A 26,250-nucleotide genomic window follows, 5' to 3' on the forward strand; every position below is an offset into this window, starting at 1 on the left:
GGTGTTAAGTTTTTATACACACTGTTACAGTGAGCACCGCAGCGTCATACACACCTGTGCCCATACACCTCAGAGTAGTTGTCTGTCTGACCGCTGCGCAGGGTCACGTACTCTTTGGGGAAATCAGTCTGCATCTCAGCGCAGTAAATCTGAAGGCCAAACACACGGAGACAGCACATGAGAACACACAGGAAAGCTGCTGGCTGAGTCATGATGTGTGCAGGAGGAACCCTGCCAGATCAGGCGCACCTGTAGGATCCGGGACTTGACTCTGAGATAGTATTCCCCATCTATCCTCACACCCTGCCTCATCTGGACCTCTCGACACGAAGTGAACAGCTGGCCTAGGAGGAGAGATATGAACACGAGAATGAATATGAGATTTCACTGCAACGGTTAGATAACGGGACACGCTGAGGTCAACGGCGTCTAAAAGTCGTGATATTTAGCCGTTCTGCTGGTGCATAAATCTTGTGTTGGCAAAAGCCAGAGAGTTTGCAAAGGCTAATAAACTAAGCACTCTGTGAGAAAAGACCGTGACCTGGCTCCTTTCTTCCTCAGCAAGAGCTGCTGTAAATGTTATGTGTGCTGCCTCCTCTGTATTCCCAAAGTGCTGCAGAGCTCATATCATGCCGATTAGCTGATTAAAATGAATACTTGACCGCTGAACTGGCTGTCAACCGAGCATATCATTTTAATTCCACCAGTGCATGACTTGGCTTCTGCCAAGTCGAAATTCTGCCAAGGCGAAATTAAAATGAAATGCAGGGGAGCTAACCTGCAAACTTTGGCCTCCTTTTTTTTTTTTTTTTTGCAACACTTCCAAGTCCACAATGAAAGCTGCCGTAGCCGCGGCACAGACGCCCCGAGGCATTCTGACACACCGTCCACATCACAGTTTGTAGAAAGCTGCTGACTGTCTATTTATTGTTCCACTAAGTAATCACTCCAAGAGGCTGTAAGTGGAGGTCGCTTTTCTGCCTAATGTGTTAAAACAAGGCAAAAAGCTGAGTTTCTATAAACACAATCAGATACGCCATGGGCTGCCATATCCAGCACAGTCAATTTAATGCCATTACTCCACTCATTTCATGTTGGCAGCGAGCACTGCACCGCTCAGGAAAGTTAGACAAGATGTTAGAATTTCTGTGTTACACTGGAGAAAAGAGAAGAGAGGACTCACATTCTCTGTCCTGACATGCAGCCTGAGACTCGGGTCTGTCTGATGGACGGCAGTGTTTGGACGGTTGGCCTTTGGAGGTAACGCACTCCACCCTGCGCTCCATCACTCCGGCCCCGCAGGTCTGCGAGCACTGGTATACAGACACACATTTACTCCACACATCCACAAATGAACCGTAACGTCCACTAGTCGTCAAAACTTTTTCGTGAAAATGAAGACTGGCTGGAGAGGATTTCTTCTCTCTCTTTCTCTTTCACCTTGCTCCATGGGCCAACCTTCCAGTAGGTTGTGTGCGGGCAGTCGGTGAGGAGACAAGGCTGGGTGCCAGGAGGGTGGGGCCCAGGGCAGTTTGTGCCGGCAAAGGAGGTCTGAGCATATGAGTGCTGAGCGCGGGAGGAGGGCAGCGCGGAGCAGGACACAAAACGCTGCTGGTAGCCAACACCGCAGCTGGCAGAGCACTGAGTTACACAGACACATAAACAGAGGCATAAGAAAATGTTTGCACAGGGCGATAATAATATCAAACACAGAAGTGGATTCCCTTGTCTGGGTCGTATCAACTGACTCATTGTAACTCACTTACCGACTTCATTAGGCCTGAAATGCACTGAATAAATCACCTAAATAAATACAGTCAATTACTAAATTAGTAGCAGAAGATCAAAAATGAATCACCGTGGAAACAGATTTTCCAAAATACTGTTCTTTTTCTAATGAGCTAAGACAAACAACCCCTGATTTCTGCTTTTGAGGCATGTTTATTTGGCCTAAAAGTTCAATTTAATTCAGCCCACAACGTAAGACTTAAAGAATACTTCACTCATGTAGGCCTGCAGTCATCTTCAGTTAATAATGATCCAGAAATGATGTCCTCTCTATCCCATACATTCTTATCAAAGTTACGTTAAACTATGCGACAAATGGCATCTACAGAGGCCCGATAAATGCTTTCCAGATAAAAAGCTGTCTTTATTTTGTTTTTATATTTTAAATTTCAAACACTTTTGCAGTGTAAGTTGCAAAAAAGGTTCTCAGTCATCCAGGTCAATGGCATATCCAACAAAGGCAGCTGAACTTGTTTCTAATAAAAACCTAAACTTCCCACCAGTCACCAAGGACTGAAGAAGCTATTTGGGCGAAACATCTTCAAGAAACCCATCACTCTAGTTTTTTGGATTTATCTCCAGATGAGAACCACTATTTCTTTCCATTTTACAGACTAAATAAATATTTGGATACCCCTTGCAGTTCCTGCCCCTGCATAACAACTTTGCCCATTTCTTATTCTGTTCCCACCTGTGACCATTCCCCCGTCATCCACATGTAGCGACAGGGATCTTCTGTGCAGGACTGGAGCGCTGGAGGCCGGGACGATGGCTCACAGTAATCATCCTGGGCGGGTGTCCCCCCTGGCCCCACGCACCCCACCTTCCTGCTTCTCATGCCTTCTCCACATGTTACGTTGCACTACAAGGAAAGTCAAACAAAGGGTGGAGAAGAGCTCGCAGAGGGGGGGCAGTGTTGTACTTTCAGTAACAACATCATTAACTTCTCGGACTCCCGCGCGTCTCTGTACCTCTCCAGATGGCAACGAATGCACGCTCCACCTTATTTTATAAAGGTTTACATAAATTGAGAGAAGTTAGTCTTGTGTGACAATGGAAACATAAAAACAATCCCAAACATGTGATGGGGGGGTTGAGCTGGCCCCCCCCCCAGCGAGGGCTTATACGAGAATTTAATGAAATGCACCAGAATCTTAAAATGAATTTGTGTAAAGAAGTCTAAAGAGTGTGGATTTTATGATGTTTTCTTTGTGTTTCATGAGAGCAGAAGTGATTCCCGGGCCAAACTGTGAGAGAAAGGACGCCGTAAGTTCTCGAGGCAACACAGACAAGAATCTGAATACTGCAAACATTCCAGCAGGAGGACACCGCGCTATGTCCCTACATGGTGCCCCTCTTTTATGCCTCGCTTTTGAGGACAAAGCCCGTGACATTAAAGAAAGATGAGCTGAGGAAAAAAAAAGAATCTAGCGTGACACAGAACAGTGACATTCAGTGGGACAAAAGGACTGATGGCCATCAGCACTTTGAGGTCTGATACGCTGTGATATACTGAACTGATGGTTATCACTGAAGAACACACAACAGACACAAGGGATCAAGGGTACCTACGGGTCGTCCACTTTATGGTGCAGAGGGAGAGATCTCAGCCAATAAAAACCTTAATAAGACGGTTAAACGTCTGTACATGTGTCTTCACACTGGGTGACTGAGAACGGGGGGAATCTGGAGTCGTAGAGAATGAACCAGAGCCTCGACTTACTTCCTGCCATTCGCCAGCAACCCAAACGTAACGCGTGCACTCTGCGGGGTGGCATGGTCGGACAACAGGAGGGCGTGTGCGAGCATCACACAGGTCTTCTCTGACCCGCCCGGTGCCTTTTAGCCTGCAGTAAACGTCTCGCTTCTGACCTCCAACTCCACAGGTGACGGAGCACTAAGAAAACACAAAGAGGAGATAGGTGGAAACCTTGTGACTCTGGCATATTTGCGTAGTGTCTAACACAGTATCAACATGGAGCCCATTATTATGGCTCAGGGACAATGTATAATGTACTTTTCAGGAGGAGTTCTCCTGTAATGTCATTGGGGTTATTTTTGGCTTAAACTTGGAGGCATGATATTGTCTAAAGTAAATCCGTGGTAGACACTGAAGGGTGGTGGGTATTTATAGAAAGGCAAAGAGACATGGTGGTGACAGACAAGTCAGTTTGTGATCCCGTTTGAATTCTACCTTGAATTCAACATTCAGGATGATTTTCATCAATTTAAGAGATTTTTAAGAAGATATTGTTGCAAGAAAAAACAAAAGTGTACTTTGCTGTGAAACTGTTTAAGTGTAAGACTGCGAAGATACGTAATTTGAAAGACTACTATGGGCTCAGATTAGTGCAATTAAAATTTTGAACTTAGAGAGTGATGTTTAAGAATAATTCTGAAGTTTTTACTTGATAATCAGCCATTATAAACCTGTAAAATAAATCTTTATTGAGTATTATGTATGTAAAACTTGTGAACATAGTGTATGTGTACAAACAGAGCAGAAGAATTATGTATGAAATTCAGAGCTCAAATTTCCCACACTGTGGGTAATACTAAAGTTGAATGAATGAATTTAGTATATGAATCTAACTATGCAGTGTATTAGTAGCGATGCTTGTTATTCCAAGGTTGATGTTGACATATATTGTGCAAGATAACAAAAAAATGCGGGTAATTTATGGCACGAATCTTCATTGACTATCGTACATGTTTTCAGTTGAAAATAACATACATGGACAGAAAACCTTTATTTGAGCATTATTCTGCAAAAGACGCTCACCAAGGCACATAGAAACGCTGATTTTATTGTTTCTAAATTGCATTTGCAAGAGGAAGAGTGGGTCATTCCTTTCAAAAGTTCCACAGAGAACATTTTAAAATGTTTATTTGGTCTGATGCATCGAGATCTGCTGCTTTGATGCTCTAGGTTCAATGTGCTTAATAAATCCAAAGCTGGTTTGTTGCTTCCCTGTGAGCCGTATATCTGGGATCACACAAAGGCCTATCTCAGACATCTCTTTGATGTGCTTTGAGGAGCATACCTGCATACTGAGGAAGCACTCTGTACGGTTTGAGCTGATCACGCTGATTTCTTTGTAACCTCTAATCTAGACCTCAAAGAACAGTGCCAGGCTCCATCCATTTCACGCAGTCAGATAATCTAATCTGTGCATTATACACCGGCTATCACATTTCCAGAAACGTCCAGATCTATTTGTGTGTTATTCTTTTCTTTGCGCAGTTGAGAGTTATCGTTGCAGTGGTTGGATGTGAACGGTCAAGAGTTTGGAAAGACAACAAAAACGCTGTAGGAAATCTGACCTTTCAATCTAAAATGCCTTTTTCCCCCCAAAATTGTAAAAAAAATTGAAAATAAAACCTGCTGTTAAAAGTGATTCTTGTCGCTGTAAACTGATACAGCTAAAGAGACCTGATTCAAAAACCTCATAGTCCTGTGAAACTATACTGAGGATGAGGCAGGAGGAGGAGCAGCTAACTTTAGATTTATTTAGCCAGTTTAACTAAATCATAGCATAGGTTGATACTTCATTTTAGAGATATCTTCCCTTGCGGATAATTGTTGGAATTCACCTTCACTTTATTTCATTTAATTTCAGGGAGTAATTGATAGACTATTATTACATTTACACTTGGTTCAGTTCGTGTTCACAATGGAGCCAAATCAATCAAGACAAAGTTCTGACATGCCCTCAAAACTATGCGCTTGCAAACATTTTTGTGGTTGGCTGTAACTTTGTGGCAGAAAAACTGCATTTCAGGAAATCTAGAAATATTTCAAATGCAAAGTGGAGCACAGGCAGCTAGCGTAACTGGGCTCAGCTCAGTTTACGTGTTCTTGGACTAAGGTCTGAGGTGTTAACACCAACAAAACACCTTCAATAGTGTTTTGTTTTTTTTTTTTTTTTAAATACTGAATTACAATTGAAGCATGTATACACTGGAGTAACTAGTGTGGTTAAAAAGTGAAGCCAGTGCTTCAAATTATTTAATTTTTAGAAACAGAAAGTAAAAGTAGACCGTTTTTTTAAATTTCAATTCAGATTTTTGGATTTTAAAAGGAAAATCAAATAACCGCTCATCTTTTGTTTTTTAATATCCTTTTCTGAACAGAAAATCCAATGACCAAAACATACACGGACCATTTGTCCCCAGCTTAATTTAACACGCCTGGTTTGGATTGACAAGCATGATCACGGCCAACAACAAACACAAGTTAAATTTGCAGCTTCTCAATGGTAGTCCTCAAACTAATGGACAATCAGATCCACAATGTGACGTCCAACAACAGCGCAGTTTTACTGTAATTTGGCTGAACCAACACTTTAAATGCAATAGAAAAATTGACACTAAACATACAGATGCACACCACAGCGCATAGTAAGAGGAGTATCCCCAACGTGCTCCTCTAACATGTTGCCCATTACTCCCCCAGTCAGAGGTGAGAAGGCCGGCTAGCTGTGGAATAACTAAAACATCGGGCTCTGAGGTTTCAAACTTGTCACATGCATGGATATTAAGATATAAAACATGTCTTTATGCTCTAGTTGAGGATTTCATGGTTGCTGGTGGTATGTGGAGGAAGATGATTGCTTCCAGACGCATGCGAGGGGGGAAAGCGTGAGGGGAGGAGGACACCCTCGGAGCAGGGAGTGGCATGACTCTTGTGGAACGAAGCAGACCTGGGTTCAGACTTTCACAGCTGAGGTGGAAAGAGTGCATCCTGAAAATGCATACGCTGTGCAAGCCTGTGCAGGTGACGCATGCCTTCAGGTGCAAGACGTCCTGATTATCTTCTGTGGTTTTGAACATGCGCTTAAATGAACAGCCTTTCCCCTACCATCGTCCAAGCTAACCATCACAGAAACCTGGCTTGTGTCATTTTGTGTCATCCTTAACATCTTGTTTGCATATGTAAGGCCATGCATCAGCTGCACCCCCTCATGTTTATCACTAAGGTGGCCTGTGTGGTCCTCTGAAAGTCTTTGAAAGAAGTGCTTGCCTTGCATAAAGCTGTAGATTATTCTAGACAAGCATTCGAACATTTAGTCGGAATATTTTAAAACCAAAATCTAAATGTAATGTGGGCCACGTAAACACTTTTCGAAATCCAGCCTGCAATGTTTGGTTTACCCTCAGGGAAATGACACATTACTCTTGAATAAGACTAAACTGAGTGGTGATTGGGCAGGTGCTGTGTGTGTACATGTCCTACATCTGCAGCCTTGTGTTTGTGCTCGCGTCTCGGCTGCTAGCTGCGGTTACTGATAGCACGGCCCCTTCGGAGGCTGGGAGGGTTATTATCTGAGCCAGAGGAGACAGTGAGAAGAACAAACATACCTCCCTCCACCTGTTGGCTTTCCAACTGGGGCATCCTTGAGCCCGGCAGGCCTTCTGTGTCCTCGGCCGGGGTAGATGACTGCAGAGGTCCTCGTCTATTTTGGTTTGGTTCTGATAAACACAGGCTACGTCCCGCTGCTTGGTCCCCCGACCACAGCTCACTGAACACTGGAAAGGAAAGGAAAGGAAAGGAAAGGAAAGGACGATTTAGTTCATAAACCTATAAAACCTATAGACACTATAACACTATGAAAATTCCTTCGTTGCTTTAAGTAAACTGAAAATATAAAGTGTTTGGTACGTTATAAACCTATCCAACTGAAAACCAATTGCTGTCGAAACCAGGGTGTAAGTTGGGTGAACTAAACCTTTGAAAACCAGACCATAGACACCAAAGGGTGTCTCTTACAGGAAAAGCACCCCAACAGCTTCCTGGACCATTTCATGGCCAACTGAACCCAACGCAAACAAATTTAGCTCAACAACCTGAATGGATTTCACCAAAACCCATTGTCAAACACTCACACGCCGGTGGAATGCAGCCAACTATTTAACCTGTAAACAGAGGAATCACTTTTAGAGCTGCTGTGAACGGCGGGGGCCTTGAGAAGGAAGAAGGAAGGACGCGGCGCAAAACTTAGATGCACAGCGAGACAATCATCTGGTCTCAATAAGGAACCTAGGAATACTTCAGGAGAGCTAGACAACGAAGAAAGAGGAGGGGGAAAAAAACTAATGAATAAAAACCAGACACCCCGATGAAAGCTCTGAAAAGGGCCCTTTGCCTGAAATGGTAGATGGAAATATTCTAGAGACTTCTGTCCCTATGAGGCCAGACAGCAATTAGGGTGCCTATTTCTGCTTGACGAGTGAGCGCCCCCATACAAAGCCACTCCAAAAATGGGGTGCTGGGATCAAATACACAAGACGAGGAGAGTTGCATTTTGTCTTAGCATATTTTCCAGTCCAGATAATGAACATAATATTGCATTGTCCTCTAATTATGATCTCAGAATATTGCATAACGGCAAACGCATGGTTATTTCTTTTCTTTCAGCATGCTTGTGGTGTTGTTGGTGATACCACAGATGGATGACCTACAGAGTCCTATGGAATCTGTAAATGTGGATTTAGTATTTTCTCATATTTCTAAGGGCTAAAAGCATGTGTATTTTTTTTTGTTGTTTTTTTTTTTTAAATCCACTGATCAAGTATCCATTTAAAGCCTACGAACAAAGCCGCCCCCCGGCCTTTTCTTCTAAAAGTGTGTTGCGGGCAGTGGTTGACACTGCGCACACATGCATCATCCACATTGTAATTACCGAGGCATTTTAAACACAGGGCCGGCTCAGCTGACAGAGGACATCAAAGCCGGGGCCGGAGCTTGAGTGAATCCTCCTGAGCACGGCGGATACCGCATACCCGGCGCACACTCACTCAAAAATGATAACAGAACTCCCTCCGCCACAGACAAGACAAGAGCAGAGGCAGGCAAACACGCTGGGTAGGTGTGGGGGGGAGAGAGAAACGAGAAGCAGGGCTGGCCCCTCCTCGCTGCTGTAAAAGCAGGAGGGGGGAGGAAAAAAAAAAGAGGAGGAAGAAAAAAAAAGGGAGGAAGAAAGGAAATCGCAGCCATACGGGCTGTGCTCCCCCAGCTAAACTGTATCTTCAGTTTAAGAGTGGGAGAAAAGACGGTACATGGCGATGAGCTCCTCCTGCCAGCCTCATCTGTCAGCCATTACTTAATCAGGGCAGAGCATAGAGAGCTGGCACAGCGCGTGGGACAAGAGGACAGCTTCACCTCTGAGAGCGAGACGAGGGCAACGACTCAGGGACCCCTGCTTCACCGATCTACAGCTGGGTCGTTTCACTCACCAGCACCCACTCAGGTAGGACTGCTCTACTTATCACTCAGCCATTACGACTGTGACATACTGTCCTAATTCTCTCTTTCACCTAATAAAAAAAAAAAAAAAAAAAGTGACTTCCTGCATTTGTCAAATTTAAAAACAGTTTTTAAGGATTAAGAAATAAGTTTTTTTTGTGACATTTACATTACTTTGCCAGGACTTCCATGCGTTGTGTTAGTGCTTTGGTACTATTCAGATGTGTTCCATCGCTGTGTGAGAGCTTTTACGCATGTAAGGAAAAGTTTTCAGGGGTCACTTTTAACATGAAAGGGAACCGCTTGAGGAAAAACGCATAAATCAGTGGTTCACACGGGAAAACGAAAGACTCCCAGGACAGATTTTCCCTCCCACGTTGTCCCAGCAATTAATTTCACATGATGAGGTGGGCTAAATCTAGTATAATCCGCTGAGCTTTATCTAGGCGTAATGTGGATTACTATGAAGTGGAATGGCTCCACCGACTCAGATTTGGCAGCTGAAAATCAGCCAAGCAAAACAGCTTTTGTGAAACACGTTTTTTGATTTATTTTTTTTCACCCAGATCAAGACTTGTAAAGAGAAACGACATAATTGAATTTCAAAACCACACGCAGCAAACAGGCAGCTCTTAATTATTCTGCTTAGTGGCGGTAGAGCAGTCGTCTTGATTTGATAGAGTTTCTCAGTTCTGGAGCAAATCACATAATTGAGTGCTAAACCAAACCCAGTTAATTCATGACTTTCCTGCGTGCTACACGGCCACAAAACAGCCTGGGGAGTTTGGAAAACAGATGTCTGTGCATGATTCAATTAAGCAAATATGATTTCACGGAGACAGATTAATTCAAAGTGAGCGATTAGATGGATATCCAAAACTTTTCTTGTGTGTGCATGTCTTCGTCTAGGAACCGGGGAACCCAAAGATGACTCCACCCACTGCTCTCAGCAGGTAAGCCAATAGGACACATGTTCCAGGAAAATGTTCCAACAGAAACTAGACTGTACTTAAAATATAGTATTTCACTCTAATAACTAATACTGTACAGCACGACCCCGAACAAAACGTAAACGTATCTAACTAACAGCCGGGTTTAAACTTGATCACTGTAGCCTCAAGCAGCACATTATAACTTTTATTCTCGTTAGACCTATAATTACACCATAAACTGTGTTCGTCTGGTAATAACAAGCCGCATTTGGACGAGGCTCAAAAATCATCGTGAAAATCACAATGTGAGTCAAATGCCAGATATTCCCTATATAAGGAACAAGCGTCTTTTCTATTTAACACACTTGCAGGTAAATACTTCACTTATATCTTATTTGTTATGATGACATACAGTGATAAAACGACATGTGGTAAATGCAAGTCAAAAACAGTAATCTCAGTTACTTAGTATGGTGTCGTGTTTTGAATGCATTTAGGAGTTCTAAGTGAGACCACATCTTTAATAGGTGAGCGCCAAGGTCAAATTCCAATCACATTGCAGCACGCTCACAATGCAAGAGGATGGTAACACCAAGCATATGGAAGCTGTAGTTACATAGAGTCTTCAAAGGAGCTCAGCGCTGACCCGGAGCAAGAACAAACTTGCAAGTGCAGACTTAGGGAGTGGAGTGTAGAATTAAACCCTGGGCGACATGTTGTCAAAAGCTCTGTATATCCGCTCGACGGGACTCAAGCTAAATCCATATTTTTCCGTGCAGTAAATTTAAGATAACGCCACGTTTCGTGATAATGCTTTATCATTATCACCGTGTTCAGACAAGGAAACGGGGGAAGGGAGATTAAGAGTTACAGAACATTCAGACTTTTCTGTCCATGGTCTTGTTTTGCAGGAAGGTTTCAGAGAACAGAAGTCACAACAACACATGTTATCAACACGGGAGCAGCCGGTAAGAGTGGCGTCATGGGGCAGAGGAATGTCAAGAGTCATAGATCTTTTGTCCTGCAGGCCGAAATATCCACCCAGCCTTAAACCATCAGGAACACTGGGGCAACCCAACATTTAAATATCCAGCTCTCTCTATAGTGAATCTCACAAGACGCACAGAAATAGGGAAATGATGTGATAAATTAAACTTTAAACATACTCAAATACTGATGGATTTCAGATGTGCCAGGTTCATTTTGTTCATATTATTCCTCCCAGGATGCAGCTGATTGTATGATGTGGAAATAATTTCCTGCCCCTGTCTGCAGGATTTGATAGATTGTCAGCTAGAGCTGCAGCGAACGTCTGATTGGCTAAAACTAAACAGCACCGTCTGCACTCCACCCCTAAGTAAGAGTTTGCCATCTTTAAAAGAGTTAAATAAACAGCTGGTTGAGCAGGCATATACAATGTCTCCAACGCAGTTTCCTTTCTGAGTCAACACCACTCAGAAAAGCCACAACAAGCAACCATAAGTAAAAATGAAATGACAAAGCAGGCCGAGCGTTCCCGTCTGTCTAAACAGTCCACTGAGATGTTTTTCCACAACTATGCTGCACTCAAACATCCTCCAAACGAGACTAAATGTTGGAGAAAATGAAGGACAGGCGCAGAAAAGGCAGAAAAAAAAGTAAATTCTTGATGACAGAAGTTGAAAAATACAAACAGCAGGCCAGTTGAGAAGTTATAAAGTAAAGGACCTTTGACACAGGGGCATTAACGTCTTACTCGCTCTTCCTGCTAAATGTTGCACAGCTGCTTTTCTAATCTGTCATACCAACCAGCCTGCCACGGCTTGCACACAGAGGGAAGTGTGGAAAAGCTCAGAGAAGTGGAAGATCATGACCTCGCATTGGTGTTTACGTGGAAACAAACACAAGTAATGGATGTAAGGGAATGAGGAGATAAGGGCATTGAACTTTTTTTTGTTATTTGTGTGCAGATTGCTATGTTTATCATCCCCTTTATACTTTCTCCATGCAAACTGCTTCTTCCACAGTGTCTGTTTGTGGCTCTGCTATCCATGTGCCCGGTCTCAGCCAAGTCTATGGATGCATCCAAATCTTGACAAAGGAAAACGCCTCCATCAGAAAAACCCACAAAAAAAGATGGAGGTACTGGTAACATCCCCAAGGCACAAATTCATGCAGGGGTCAGTGGATAAAATACAACACTTTCTTAATAGCATTTTGTTCATTTCACCAACTGCAATAAAAAGCTTTTGCACACTTTTTAATAGCCCTTGTAGCAATGTCCAAACTAATCCAACTGAAGCTTTGATTCGACTTAAAACTACAAAACATCTCAGGGTCTGAAGAAATAACTTGCATCAGGCACTGTTTGACAAACTGGAATTTTCTCACATGTGGCCCTGCTGATGTACAATGACCGAGTGAAAAAGACCCGGCAGGTAGCTGAGTCACATGGAGAGGACAGCACATGCATTTAAAACGAAATACACTGGCATCCTGAGAAGTTAAAACATCAAGCATCAGCCTCATAAGTCAGCCAGGATAGAGATAAATGACTTTCAATCCCCTGTTGGTGTAAGTAAGCTAAAACACCCAATCTGTCACTGCCTCTGCTGCAAGAGGGGGAAAAACTGCCACGAACTCCATTTCACTCCATCAACTTGATAGCATCAACAGGCCCGAACAGGACCAGGCTCCATCAAGTCTGAAGTGGCAGCCTCGTGCAAGAGGGCTGCGAGTCTAAGCGGAGTCAAAGAAGCGACTCCTAGAGGCTCAGAAGCCCTTTACAGGGATATCCTCAAGAGTTGAGGAAAAGCAGACGCTCTACCTGTGTCAAAGTGAGGCTATGTTCTCTGTCATTCGATTGGGCCTGTGCTACACCAACCTAAATGCTTCCAGACTTTCATGCCTTGTCTCCTCTTATTTCGTTTCACTGCGTCTGCTCCCGACTCAGATCACCCACAAAACAACACCCCTGCCCAACATCTACTAAATGAGTTACTCCCTAAATTTCTTTCACTTCCATGCACACATCTTATTCCTTCAGGAGTGGCTTCCCTCCAACAGGGCGAGCTTTAACAACATCTGTTCACTGCTCCGTAAACCATAATAAATAGAAAGCATTTTTTAAGTGTTTTGCAATGAAAATTCAAATGTTTTATTTATGTTTTCCAACTTTCTGCAATGTCATCCAACAATTTGACCTAAAAGAGGTTTTCATTCCTGATGTAAGCCATGGTGGGTTCCAAATATTCTGAATCTTCAGACAACATCTCTCAACATCTGGTTTTCAGCGTCCAAAGTCTAAATGGTTTGCCAAAATCTGTAGGCCATAGTGCATGACTTCTAACCAGAAGACCATCAACTGAACTGTTTTGCTTTCTCTCAAAGGCCAGCATGAAACACTATCTACCAACTCAGATTTAAATTAAAGCCACGACAAGAGCCATGCTCTTGAGGGGACCTTTCAGCCGCCTCTTCAACTGCTAACACTCGACATGGCTTATGGGCAGGATCAGGAAACACAAGCCCAATGATGTCACAGCCAACTGACCCCAGGGTGACAGGTTTGGAGAACGTTCCTGCCCGGTGCCTTTGGGCCAAAGTCAAGTATGTGAGTGTTGTGCATGTGGATTTAATTTGAACCAGCATGATTAGTTTGCAGACGCTCTACTACGAACCCGAAGGAAATGGTGTGTTTTTCTTAGCAACAAACAGGCATAAATTACTAAAACCATACCTCGGTTGGTAATTTATCAAACACAGTCGCATTGTCGGACCATGCACACGGCTGGTATAGACATCGCCTTTAAGGTAATTACCATTAGTTAATGATATTTACCTTCCGGATAGTTTGTCCTGAACTCTGTGTCCTTAAATTGTGCAATAAATGTGATAATTGTTTTGTGTCTTTTCTTTTTAAAAAAACAAAAAACAAACAAATGTGTTTTGATGACATGTATAAGGAAGGGGAATATAACGTTGACATTGACATTCATCAGAGGTTACAAAAACTTCATGTAGGGCTAACAAGAAACAAGATATTAGGAACATACTGAAGAAAAGGTTGAATTAGTAAATGTGTTAAACTGTCCACATGAAAATAAAAGCTTACGTATCAGAGGGCCCATTTGTGAATGCTTTCAAGATGGTACAGCATATGGTGTGACGCTCACTATTAAAATGTCCACTAGAGAGTAGTAAGTATGTGTCCAAACCCTTAAATATGACAAATATGTTATTTTAAAGAAAGGGTTTGAGTAATCAATCAGTAATTACAATTTACGCTATATGAAACAATATACAATAGAACGGTGTTTTTGGGAGACAACAAATATGTGGGGTATATTTCCATAATAATTTATCAGATGGATATTATGAAGTAACTATGATGAGGATTTTGTTAATTCATGAGCAACCCCTGCAAACTAACAGGACATATACTGAGGGTGCAAAGGAATAACAGAAAAAGAAAACTGTTTGTGAATTCTGCAAATGGAAGAGATAAGGTAAGACACACTTTGAAGCAATGGGAAATATTTTGACATGTTACATAATCCAAAAGCTCCCGAGACCATTAGGTGCGTCTCTGACCTCTGAAAGACCATCAGCTCTTGAACATTTGCACTTTCACCATGGCAACAGTTACAGTGTGGGATTACGAAGTGAATGAAAATAAAAAAATAAAAAATTAAAATAAAATGCTGTCATGGTATCATATCATAAGTTTAATAATGCTGATATAAAATAACATTGTAACTTGTAGACATACAATTGTGCTTTTGTAGAATCTATTATTATAGTCTATTCTGTATAGTTTCAAGCTTATACCTTGAAAATACTGTTTGATATTCCTCCTTAGGGTTAGGGTTGGTATAATAAGTCCATGTATTCTATAAATGCTGTCTTTTTTAACTCTTGCTTTTGGATCTTCTCAACTAAACAACCCTTGCCAGTGTGAATTTATACAAATTACTGCTGTGGTAAAAGCAATACTCTGTCGGTCTCCTGCCAAATGCATTACGGCGAGCTCCATTAACACAATGGTAAACAGATGTGCCACCCAGCGCCAAAGTTTGATTTGGACAGTGCATGTGTTTCTCCGGGGAGATTACAAAAGAAAATGTTAAAACACATAAAAGGGAAAAAGGCCTGCAGCGTTTTTTACACTGCATTATGCCAAGGTATGTGAAGCACTGTACATACTATAGAGGCCGATTCTGGAATGTGTCCCCGAAGACTGAATTATCGTTAGGGTTACTGAAAAAGACTGGCTAAGTCAATTGAGGGTCAAATGCCAAAATACCCCCTAATGACCTGCAAATCAAGTCTTTTCTATGAGGTGTTTACAGTGCCTCACCTACATACTTGTGCTGTATGTGTATTGCTTGCACATGTTTTGACCTAGCACATTATTGTGCTGCAAAGGGGCTAAATAAAAGCTGTTATCCTGTTTAAGCAATAAACTTTAAATATCAATTTTAATGTTTTTCAGTGTGCTGTGTCTTATTTCGTCTTTTCCACCTGGCAATTTTCTTCCTAGTGAGGTATTCATACGCTTTTTATACGTTCATGCCCTTCCTTTACAGTCCAAAGCAGCTGCTTATACTGTTAAAGGCGCAGTCCTGGGTTTTCTTTGGCAGTAAAATATTGCATTGACAAAACAACACAAATGTCACAGTTATGTTTCTTTAATAGTCTTTACAGTTGGGAAAAAAAGCTAATTTAACATATTTATGTATTTTTGCATGTGAATGAAATAAATAGCAAAAAGAACAACAACGAACCAAAATATGCAAAATAAAGTAGAGTTGCATCCTTGAGTTTGTGCAACTTTGCACCGCAGAGTTAAAAAAAAAAAAAAAATCAAATAAAAGAGGGAGTGAAACTGCCACGGCTGAGGAGTCTTGGTTGTAGTGGATGTCTTCACACACACAAGGAGAAAAGCGCAAACACAAGGAGGGAGGCTGGAGAGACACTCTCGCTGGGGAGGATCCCAACATAAACACAGACCCAACTGCAACACTTCACCTGAAATATGTGTCACGGTGGTTTCATGTTGCCTTAATCCAAACGTAATTCTGAGTGCTTAAACGGGTTATTAATTGTTTTGCAGGAACCTGAATCTGCAAAGCAGCTCAGCCGCTGCACAGCCTCTGTGCCTGACTCAGAGTCCAGCACATACTCGGACTGTATATGGCAAAAAGACTGTGTTTACCTGTTGCTCAGCCATCACAGTTTAACTTAATACCAGACTGGACGGCAGTATGTCACTGCCTACTCTAGGTAAACATTTCAAGTGTATTGCATGTCATCAGGTCAAGTTAGGTTAGTTGCGCGTGTAACTATACTTAAACGTGGACTGGTGTGCCTGGACACGTCCTGTAATACACCTAGGGTTAGGGTTAGGGGTTAGACAACACTACAACAAGGTGAAGGGTCAATGCTAATGTTTAGTTCATCTAAAAAGTTACAGAAAAACTAAGAATTTCATTGAAATATGTTGTTTAACCGCAACCTGTTCTCCATGCTCAACACTACCAGAGATTTTTTTTTTTTTATCTGACGGCAGATCATAGAAGCGCATGTGACTCATTCGTCAATTACTCCACATTCAAATAAACACGCTTCTCATTGGGTTTTGTTTTCCTCAGTGTTGTACTGTATATGTTACAGCAACTGGTGAAGTCACGGGACTCGCTGAAGTTGTGAACCAGAATTGCTCAGATGACAAATAATTCAAGTAAAGTGTTACATGAGTCTAAACCGGAACAACTTGTTAAAGCTGCATCGCTAACTATTCTATTGTAAACAAATAAATAAGTTTCACTTGAAAAAAAAAAAATCCTTCAAATTAAAAAAAAAAGAAAGAAAAAAATGAAAAAAACTGTCCAAGCGTTGAAACAGCAACAACCGTCTTACAGAGAGGAGGTATCCGTGTGCTTCGGCTTGCTCTCCGCACGGCGATAAAAGCTGAACGGTTTACTGCACTGACTGACTCACGATTAATGAGCTGCACTGATGCTACCGAATAAATAAATTCATTCTCAGCCTGGATATATGATACAACTCTCATCTTCACGATGCCACCAGTTGGCCGTACATCGCAAATCACAAATAACGCCAGAAATGCTTTTTAAAGTTGCTGTTTTTGTTTGCAGGACATCGGAGACTGACTCCACTTTCCCAGATATAGTTCGTATTAACTCTAAAGTGCAAACCCTTTTTGCCACAAGATGACTTATTTTGCCAAGACATTTTTTTTGTTTTTGTTTTTATGACGCCTTACACAAAAAATGGCTTGTGTCCAAAAACTGTATGTACTGAACCAGGCGCTAGAATTGAACTGGAATATACAGATACCTGTGATCATTCTCCTATGTGATACAGTTATTTTAATTACCAATATGTTATGTTTCCTACAATGTTTTTTTCTCAAATCGTTTTGCGTTTTTTTTTTTTCTGTTTGAGATTGCTTTTTTATCTTTTGTTGCATAGTCCTTTTCAACTGTGGCAGAGCGTAGGTAGTTGAACCCACGTATAACGGAGATGAAGCCATTCAACTTAAGCACAAACACATTATCAAAAAAATAAGAATGAAACATGTTTTGAAAATATTTTCCTCTGTACAAAGTGTATTTACTCATAGAGAGATACGAGAGGTCTGACCAAGAGCACCAGCAAAATATTAAATAGTCAGTCACGAGAACTAGCTACTTGAAAAATAAAATCATACTGTACAAAGATACATATACAAAATACACTGCTGTTCAATAAAGGTCATAATATTAACTCTTATACACAAATATACACTTGTGTACTTCGGATACAGGGTGAAGACAGCAATAACAACAAAGAACATTTACTTCACGCCTTATATAGGAAATAAATATTTTCTAGAGTTATGTCCCTACAAATATGGCATTGTTGGACAACACTGTCCTGATTTATGGGTCTTAATTTGGAGCCTTGGCTCAGAATGGGATCCATGTGTTTTTAATGATCCCCTAAGTGGAGCAGCATTGTTTGTGTGTATTTTTTTTTTCCTTTTTTCATTTTAATCAGCACCATGCCACTGCTGAGCCCGTGTGGGTGGGCTGGAGCTGGCTCGTCAACAGTGGATACCCAGCACTTTGTTTGGAATCTCCTACAGTTTTGGGTTTAAAACACACTCAGTACACAGGTCTGAAGTCATTTTAGCACGCACCTTGTCTAGTCACTGTGACGTACCCTCAGTGAGGAAGAGAAGCGGCGAGGGAAAATTTGTTAATACTATCGTACCGGCTTCCATGGTCGGCGTTGCCAGGAGGCAGAGCCTGGGCACGGCTGCTGGTTGCACTGCTCCATGTCAGGCGGCTTGTCCAAGACGTCACAGTTGTAGTCGTTGAGTCTCTGTCCGTTGGGCCTCTGACAAACCACCAGGCGAGTCCTCCTTCCTCCACCACAGGTCTGGGTACACTGAGGGTTACAGGAAATATGTTTCTTGTGATGTTTTTGAATTGAATACACATCGACTTTACCAGAGCTCCATGCTCTGATCTACAGGGGTAGGAGTGGCAGTTTCATAGATGGACAGTTTCTCGTGTAATAAGTGAAATGAGAAAGACAGTGTTGCAAAAGACAATTACAGAAATGGCCTCACCTCTCCCCAGACTCCGTAGTTCCACAGAGGGCAGGGCCCCGAGTCGCAGCTCTTAGACTCGGCAGGTTTGACCCTCTCATCACAGAAGTTGTTGCTGCGTCCGTCGGCATCCTGACAGACCACCACTCGCCTCTGGAAACCTCCTGCACAGGTACTGGAACACTGGAGAGTACACATAGTATGGTTATATATGTTCATGATGGCTGGAGATATAATTTCATGGAGGATCATTTTGTGACGAAACCTTCTCAAAGGTTATTGCTTTCCTCGTGTATGATATCATTAAAATTATAGAGTGGTCAAAGATTTTCCATCCACTGTTGGAAATTTAGTTTTCTCAACTGAAGCCACAATCAGAGCAGGTGCACACATGCAAACTTATATACAATAAAGAAAGTGTTGGTCAATTTACGACAGTCTAACCAAAACACGTATCTCCAATGTTTAAAATGTCCACTGAACAGCACAGTCTGCACCAGAGCTGTAAAGGCAATTAAAATTACGCTGTCAATGGAGGGAAACCCATTTGGTGCTGTCTAAGCGTGAGGAGGTCATTTTTCTCAAGTCAACGTCCTGGAGACCAGCGTTAGGTGGAACACTGAGCTGCCCTGGTGTTCTCACAGCTAAGCCAGCAATCTAATTCACTCAGTATTCATCTAACATTTCTCTGGAGAGAGTAGCTGCACATGTGGTAATGTGTGGATTCTATTGTTTGTAGACTGGGTTTCACACGCAGTCTGGCAACTTGGGCGACATCAGACAAAGACACGGATTCCACATAGGGAAGTTAGAGGGCCATGCAGATTGCAAATGCTTCCCTGGAAAGAACAAAACATGAGGGACACAGCTTTAAAATACTTGAGCCAACCTCACTCAAAGTGAAAAACGTCAGAGGCTCAAACTTCATGGCCAGAGAATTATGGCTTCACATGGTGGTAACCTAGTCTTTCCTTGATTACGCAGCTTTAGAGAGCTGGATGTCACACATACCAACACAACATATACTCTGTATACACTCCAACATGTCCCTTGGTGCTGCCTGGACAGCCCTTTACCATGTATGGCCTTCTGCCCTGGGAAATGAAAACATCTGCCTCTTCACCCACCAAGTTAATGTGTTCACAAGAATGCGTTTACAGACAGGCACACGGGCCTTCTCAACATGTACACAAACATGGTTGATACGGCATTTTATACAAAATGCTGGCCATACATGAAGATCTTTTTAATGTGCCAGTAATTAATCCGCATCCAGTGACACAAAATTGCACATATTCTGCAAGCTGCTATAGAATCAGAGATCTCATGGTGAACATACTGCTCCCCAGGGTCCCGTCCTCCACTGGTTGTCTGCTGATGGCACGTTCCAGCTGCTGTGGCCCGGATGACGCCCTGGATCCTGAGGATATCCATAGGGCTGGTCATTGATGCGCTGACGGTGGTGGATGGAGGTGCAGGGTGGGGAGGTGCACTCTTGTTCGGCTGTGGGCTTCTCATCTGGGTCACAGAAGGACTGGTCCACTGGCTGGTGGTAGTTAGAGCAGACCACGTGTCTGGTGGTTCTTCCCATGCCGCACGTCACCGAACACTGGGGCAAGGCAGAGACAAACAATCCTTCAGATACAAATTATTTGATTCTACACTCTCTAAATCTAACAACATATTGGCATTCAGTTCTTGTGTATCTTCTATTAGCTTTCGTTCCTGGCTGACTTTTTTTGATCTACTTCACTGGGACATCTTTCCCAAGATTTATTGCTCTAGGGAGATTTCCCGTAGGAGATTTTCTAGGTTCTTAATCAGCTTCTAAATCAAGTTTGGGGAGCGTTGTTTTTATTTATCGCTTCCACACATTGTTCCATGATGTGAAGCCCCATGAGTCCCATGAACCTGTAACATAACATAAATTTAATAACTCTTTGCTTTGTCTGTCAAGAAATTGAATTTGGGCTTTTGTATTTAAACACAATTAAAAATTCACTGTAACACATCTTTGGCTCCACCCTGCCTTTGTTGAAATGATGTCACTGAGAGTTTTAAGTGAAATTCAAAGATCTTAAGTGTCCAACGTCACCGCCATACGCTGTTATTCTACATGGTGATTACAGCGAGTTACCATCGACGGGAGACATCTGTATCGATTGGACACAGTTGAAGGTTTTACTCACAGGAGACCACTCTCTGGCTTGCCACTGGCCACAGGGGCTGAAGCAGGCGGAGGACTCTGGGGGGCGGGACAGGTGGGCGCAGTCTGATTCGTCAGCCACTCCTCCCTGGGCATCTCTGCAGCTGACATAACGCTCACGCTTCCCCTTGCCACAGGACACTGAGCACTGAAGGGTTAAAAAAAAAAAAACACACAAAAACCATTAGTTTAGTGGTTGGAGAGTGCTATATACTGTACACCACAGGTGTCAAACATACGGCCCGCAGGCCAGAAGTGGCTTGTCTGAGGGCCTAATCTGGACCAGAGTAGACTGCAATTTATTTTCAATGAAAGTAAGTGCTATTCCTAATTTACTAATTACCACATCACCGAGACCCACGAGACCCACAGCAGACAGCGATGTGCCCAAATTTCACTTATTTTTCTTAAGAAATTTCATTTTTTATAAGGATAGTTTATTAAATGTTAAACATTCTCCTAACATTCTGACGCCCTACTCTATCTAATTTTACAGTTCACCCTTCTGCAACAGTATTATTCAACAACACCCATGTTATTGTATAATGTAGTAGCTTCATCACAGAAACAGATATAAAGATTAAGTCAGTCAATGTTTTGGCGTATTGACAGCCGACAGTAACTATTTCAGTTCCAAAAATAAATAACAATAAAACACTAAACGGAATATTTGCTTTCGATCACTCCTCATCCTCCTTTTAACTTCGGTCAACCGCTACAGTATTGTATGGCTAACATTATTTCCCAGTAAAGCTCTTAGCGCATCTTTTATTAACATAACTGAAACTAAATGAAACTGAGTCTAATTCACTTTTGCAAGTTCACACTAGTTCGTATGGATCACTGTCGAGTCCAATTGTCCTTAATTTGATTTGATAATCCACATATTTACCCTCTATACAGAGGTATACATATATATATATCACCCTCATATATACCCTCTATATAGTAACATTAATATATATTGCTGTATAAAAGTATTAAAAATGTACAGTATTGGCAGCAATGACCAAAGTGTTTTTTTATGTGCGACTAAGCTACTGTGAACAAGCAACTTCCATTGTGGATCATTAAAGTCTATCTAAGTCTAAGTCTAATTTACTTGTTCTTCTTTGCAATAAAAGAAATGGAAAAAATCTGGAGTTGTCATCACTTCTAGGTTACTATGCGATTATCTTACTGGTCCGACCCGCTTGAGATTGACTTGGGCTGTATGTCGCCCCTGAACTATAATGAGTTTGACTCCCCTGCTATATGGCTATTATGGAGAATGATCAGTATATAGTGTATCTATGGATCTAAACATATTTAGACAATTTTTCTGCTTTGTTTTGTAAATTCCCATTTGCTAAGAACTCTTCTTAATCAGTGATGAAACCACATGTCCTGATGTCAAGGATTTTGTGAGACACCTTGTGTTTTACATTGCTGAGGTTGTTTTGAACTGTCTGTTCTTCTTCTAGTCTCCACCTATCAAATGTGTCCGTTTGATGCTTTACTACATAACATTCTTCTTGCAGAGGAGGATTTTTGCAGTTCCATAATACCACCTGGGACCACCTGTACAAAGAATTTCAAATATTTTTATACTTATTTTTCTCACACTGTAATAGATCAGGCAATCTTTTTTCTTTTTTTTTTTCTCTCACAAAAACAATATATATTGAGGCTTGTTCACCGGGTGTCATAAATAAATGTGTTCAGGATATTGCCCTGGAGTAACTCCCTCATCAGTTTTCTCCTGCTTAGACCCTATTCCAGGTATATTTCTGATGTCTCAAGAGGACGTCACAGTACACATTTCCGAAGGGATGAATTTATAATGCAATCAAATGGCTCCGGCTCTAATAGTCACGTTAATATCGTGCTTGTTTCAATTAGTCTCATAGGAGATGGCGATTCCACTGCATGGAGATTGTGTGCGTGCATGCGTGTGTGTGTGTGTGTGTCAGACCACACTGGCGCAGGATTCTCTGACATGTGAGCTCACAAGCTTTCAGATTGACAGACCGGGGTTCAATCTGAGAAACCGTAGACTCGTGTTTAGATGGAATCTGGTTTTCATTTGCCACGAGTAACAATGCAAAGTATCAGGAGGACAGAGGGGCCTCTCAACCCAGACACTGGAGCCTACGTGTGTCTGCATGTGTGTGTGCAGATGCAGCAGGGGGTAGAAGAGACAATGCCAAAGAGGATCGTAGCGGTGTACAGTGCGTACTACCACAAGGAATGCTGGGATATACAGTGAGGTTGAACTTAGTATTTGTAAACACACATGCAGGAGCCACGTCATTACTTGGAGCGCGGCTTCCTTCTAATAAACACACATAAACACGCGCTGTATACAAAGCGCTCCATTAATATTCTTATTTCTTCTTCTCTATCAAAGGCAGAGAGGATAGACGCAGGATGCAGAGCCACCTTCCCTAAAGCTACACTCTCAGAATGATGACCAAAACACTACGATGATTTGTTTATAATTTCCACAAAAAACATGTTACTTTTGTCTATCCCACAGGCTGTAATCAGCTCTGAAAGACTCAGTAGTGAGCAGTGTTTGTTTCCTCACCGAGGTCCAGGAGCCGTATCTCCACTGGGTCAGGAGCTGTGCAGAGTTGTCAGGACGAGGCGTGCTTTGTGCCGGAGAGGCCCACGGACACGGAGGCATCTCACAGTCCTGCAGAGATAGACATAGTGATGTAATAGACATAGATTTAGTAATGAGCTCTTAGTTGCAATACAGAGTGGAGCAGTGGGAGTAAATAGGCAAGACAAAATAAAAATATCTTGCTTGGATGCAGAGATGCAGTCAATTCAAAACATCAAACAACAATATGCTCACAATTACACTCATTTTGGACTTTTGCAGGTTAAAGAATCTTGTTTGTGATTTATTTCAAAGTTTGTAGATCCATCTACTGTGTTCATATAAGGATGAGCTCAGCTCCAAGTCACGGATCACAGATCTGGAGAGTTCAACGCACTATGCCTTCAGTGTCCATCAGTGTCTAAGAACACTTAAAGGCCTGAACTCAAATATGTGTTTTAGTCGGTGTTACTTCTCTTGGCTGTTGGACCCTTCATTGTGCAGAATGATGAATGTATCCAGAAGATATTTTTTTTGTCCTGAAAGTGGATTTGTTTGTTTTTTATGTTTATCTTATCTTAAGTTTAAGGAGCAAAACAACATGCAGCTTTAGATGACTTGTTTGGAAGCTGAACCTGGTGTGATGTGTGAGGAAGGTGATGGAGAATAAAAGTAACCTTGAGACAAATAAAGGCCATATTTCTGTGAGGTAAGGGGCGGAAGTTCCGTTCAAAACTTCAAAAATGTCTGATGGAGATCTTTGAGAAAAAGAAAAAAAAAAGATTAAACCACTAAGGTAACTAAGCTTTATGGTCTGTGTCCACTTTGACACAGAGTTGAAATTTGGGTCAAACAAAACCAAACAACTTGATTTTACAGAGACTGCTAATGTTACCAAGCCTGGTGTAGATACACTCTGTTCTTGAGCCTGGTGAAACGGCATTTGGATTTCATTACGTGGTGTGTTTTAAACAATACAGAGAAAGAAAAATACCTCTTCGAGCAATTGGATAGCCTTGCAGCTAACCAGAGCAGTTCAGCTGTGAACAAATTCAACTCAACGGTAATCAGATGCTGCGTAAGACGGCACAAGTGATTTCATTCACTGGACAAAGGTGTCCATGTGTGCATACGTGCCAAAAGATAAGATAAGATAAGATAAGATAAGATAAGATAAGATAAGATAAGATAAGATAAGATAAGATAAGATAAGATAAGAACGGGAGTTGTGAGGCCCCTTTTGGGGTTCTCAGGTTGACGTGATTAAGCTTTACAGCTGCATTTATCTGTGTTTATCAGTTTGCCTCAGCTCAACTGAGCATTTTAACGACTTTCAGCTTATTGTTTTGGTTTTAAGACTCACAGCTGTACTGCTTGGATCGGTTCCACTGCTCTCCTTTTGAGCCGCGGCACATAGCTGTTTACAGTAAAAAAAAAAGCCATGATGCACTAGTTTTACTGGACCAGAAGTGGCTGGCAAACATAACAGCATGCAGAGCGTACAGCAGCTTGAGTAATAGATTTAGTACTCGGGAGACCAGGTGGAGATCAAGCAAGGGAAAACCGTAAAGTGAAGGTTGAACTCACAGCTAATACAATACAATTTTTAGTATAAGTTTATTTGAGACACGACTTTTAAGGCATGCTAATGTTGCTCTACCAGTGCAGTATGTTGTTCGCAAAGATCAACATTGACTAAATACTAGATTTACAGCAACAATCATCAATTTGCAAAAGAAAGATGGGAAATAACATCACTTTAAAACTATATAAGCTTGTATATACTGAATATGTAAATATAAATTATTTAAATATAACTGTACATATATAAATATATGAGCATTTTTATGGGCAATACTCCTTAATGTAGCAGAGAGAAGTTACACAGCAGTTAGTTCTTCTTTTCTTTTCTTTTACCTGACTGTCCCTGGGCCTTGCCGCAGCATTGCACTCTCTGTCATCGACCGTCTCGCCATAATTCCCCGACACACACCTGACAGCTCTCATCTGGTAGCCATGGCCACAGGTCACCGCACACTAAAAGATAAAGTTACACACATATATGTTCACAAACACAAGGAGGAGAGATGCCCGGTCGACCGCCAGCTATCTTAAACTCTATCTAAGTATGTCAGGGTTGATATCTTAGACGGGGCCTCATTCAAGGTCCAGAGCCCGGCTAAGACCCTGACATGCACACGCACACAGGCACATGCATTCGCATTCACACACTCGGTCTCGACTTGACCCTTTACCTAATTCTTAACTCGCATACGAGGCCACCTAGCCACGGCTGGGTACAGCACGAGAGCAGAGGAAGTGCCACAGGATCAGTTTATTTTAGAAGCAAATTATAATTGCACCGGCAATAACAGGCCAATATATTCCAGCTCTCTAAATACCACTATCTGACTTCACGCAAACCAGAGTGGGAGGGCGTTAGGACCTAGAGTGTGAATGGCATCCATTCATACATGTTTCATGCCAAATATATTCAGAAACTCTTAGATTTTTGGATATTTGAATGCAGAGGAATGTGTGCGCGTATGTTCCTGTGTGTGTGTTTGTGTGTGTGTGTACACTGTGGTTCAGGTTTAGTCTGGCAGGATATGAGGGCAAAGTGAAAGTACCATGGAGGAAATGGCAGCTGGACTCACAGAGCACACACAACTCTGTAACTCGCCGGTGTATCAGTTTACACACGCACACACACACGCACACTGGAAACATACACCATCACTCCTACACACCACATTCTCTTTGACCACACACACACACACACACGTGCACAGACACACACCCGGTAACAGGCACAGCTCCGAGACAGCCACACATGAAACCCATTTCCTCAGTCACCTCGCCCCGGCGTGTCTATGTCTTATCTGTGAGTGT

At 42.1% G+C, this 26,250-nt stretch overlaps 1 protein-coding gene and 1 long non-coding RNA gene across 3 annotated transcripts in view; one reads left to right on the forward strand and one right to left on the reverse strand.

The window, feature by feature from the left end:
* Positions 1–26,250, reverse strand: part of LOC125014747 (A disintegrin and metalloproteinase with thrombospondin motifs 20) — a 76,082-nt gene that overhangs the window by 4,161 nt on the left and 45,671 nt on the right. For both annotated transcript variants that reach the window (XM_047596078.1, XM_047596079.1), the window contains 13 exons: positions 25,276–25,395; positions 23,341–23,448; positions 20,755–20,919; positions 19,905–20,174; positions 18,587–18,748; positions 18,226–18,402; positions 7,150–7,317; positions 3,512–3,685; positions 2,480–2,650; positions 1,441–1,641; positions 1,184–1,313; positions 250–344; positions 55–149 (listed from right to left, as the gene is read on the reverse strand). In XM_047596078.1, the coding sequence (XP_047452034.1) occupies positions 55–149; positions 250–344; positions 1,184–1,313; positions 1,441–1,641; positions 2,480–2,650; positions 3,512–3,685; positions 7,150–7,317; positions 18,226–18,402; positions 18,587–18,748; positions 19,905–20,174; positions 20,755–20,919; positions 23,341–23,448; positions 25,276–25,395 (2,036 nt within the window). The remainder of the gene's footprint in view (positions 1–54; positions 150–249; positions 345–1,183; positions 1,314–1,440; positions 1,642–2,479; positions 2,651–3,511; positions 3,686–7,149; positions 7,318–18,225; positions 18,403–18,586; positions 18,749–19,904; positions 20,175–20,754; positions 20,920–23,340; positions 23,449–25,275; positions 25,396–26,250) is intronic.
* On the forward strand, positions 8,604–15,429 carry LOC125014749. Its single transcript, XR_007113533.1, has 3 exons — positions 8,604–9,038; positions 9,944–9,987; positions 10,878–15,429. It is a non-coding gene; the product is annotated as an uncharacterized LOC125014749 (long non-coding RNA).

Source organism: Mugil cephalus, chromosome 10, assembly GCF_022458985.1.
Source record: "Mugil cephalus isolate CIBA_MC_2020 chromosome 10, CIBA_Mcephalus_1.1, whole genome shotgun sequence".
NCBI lineage: Eukaryota > Metazoa > Chordata > Actinopteri > Mugiliformes > Mugilidae > Mugil > Mugil cephalus.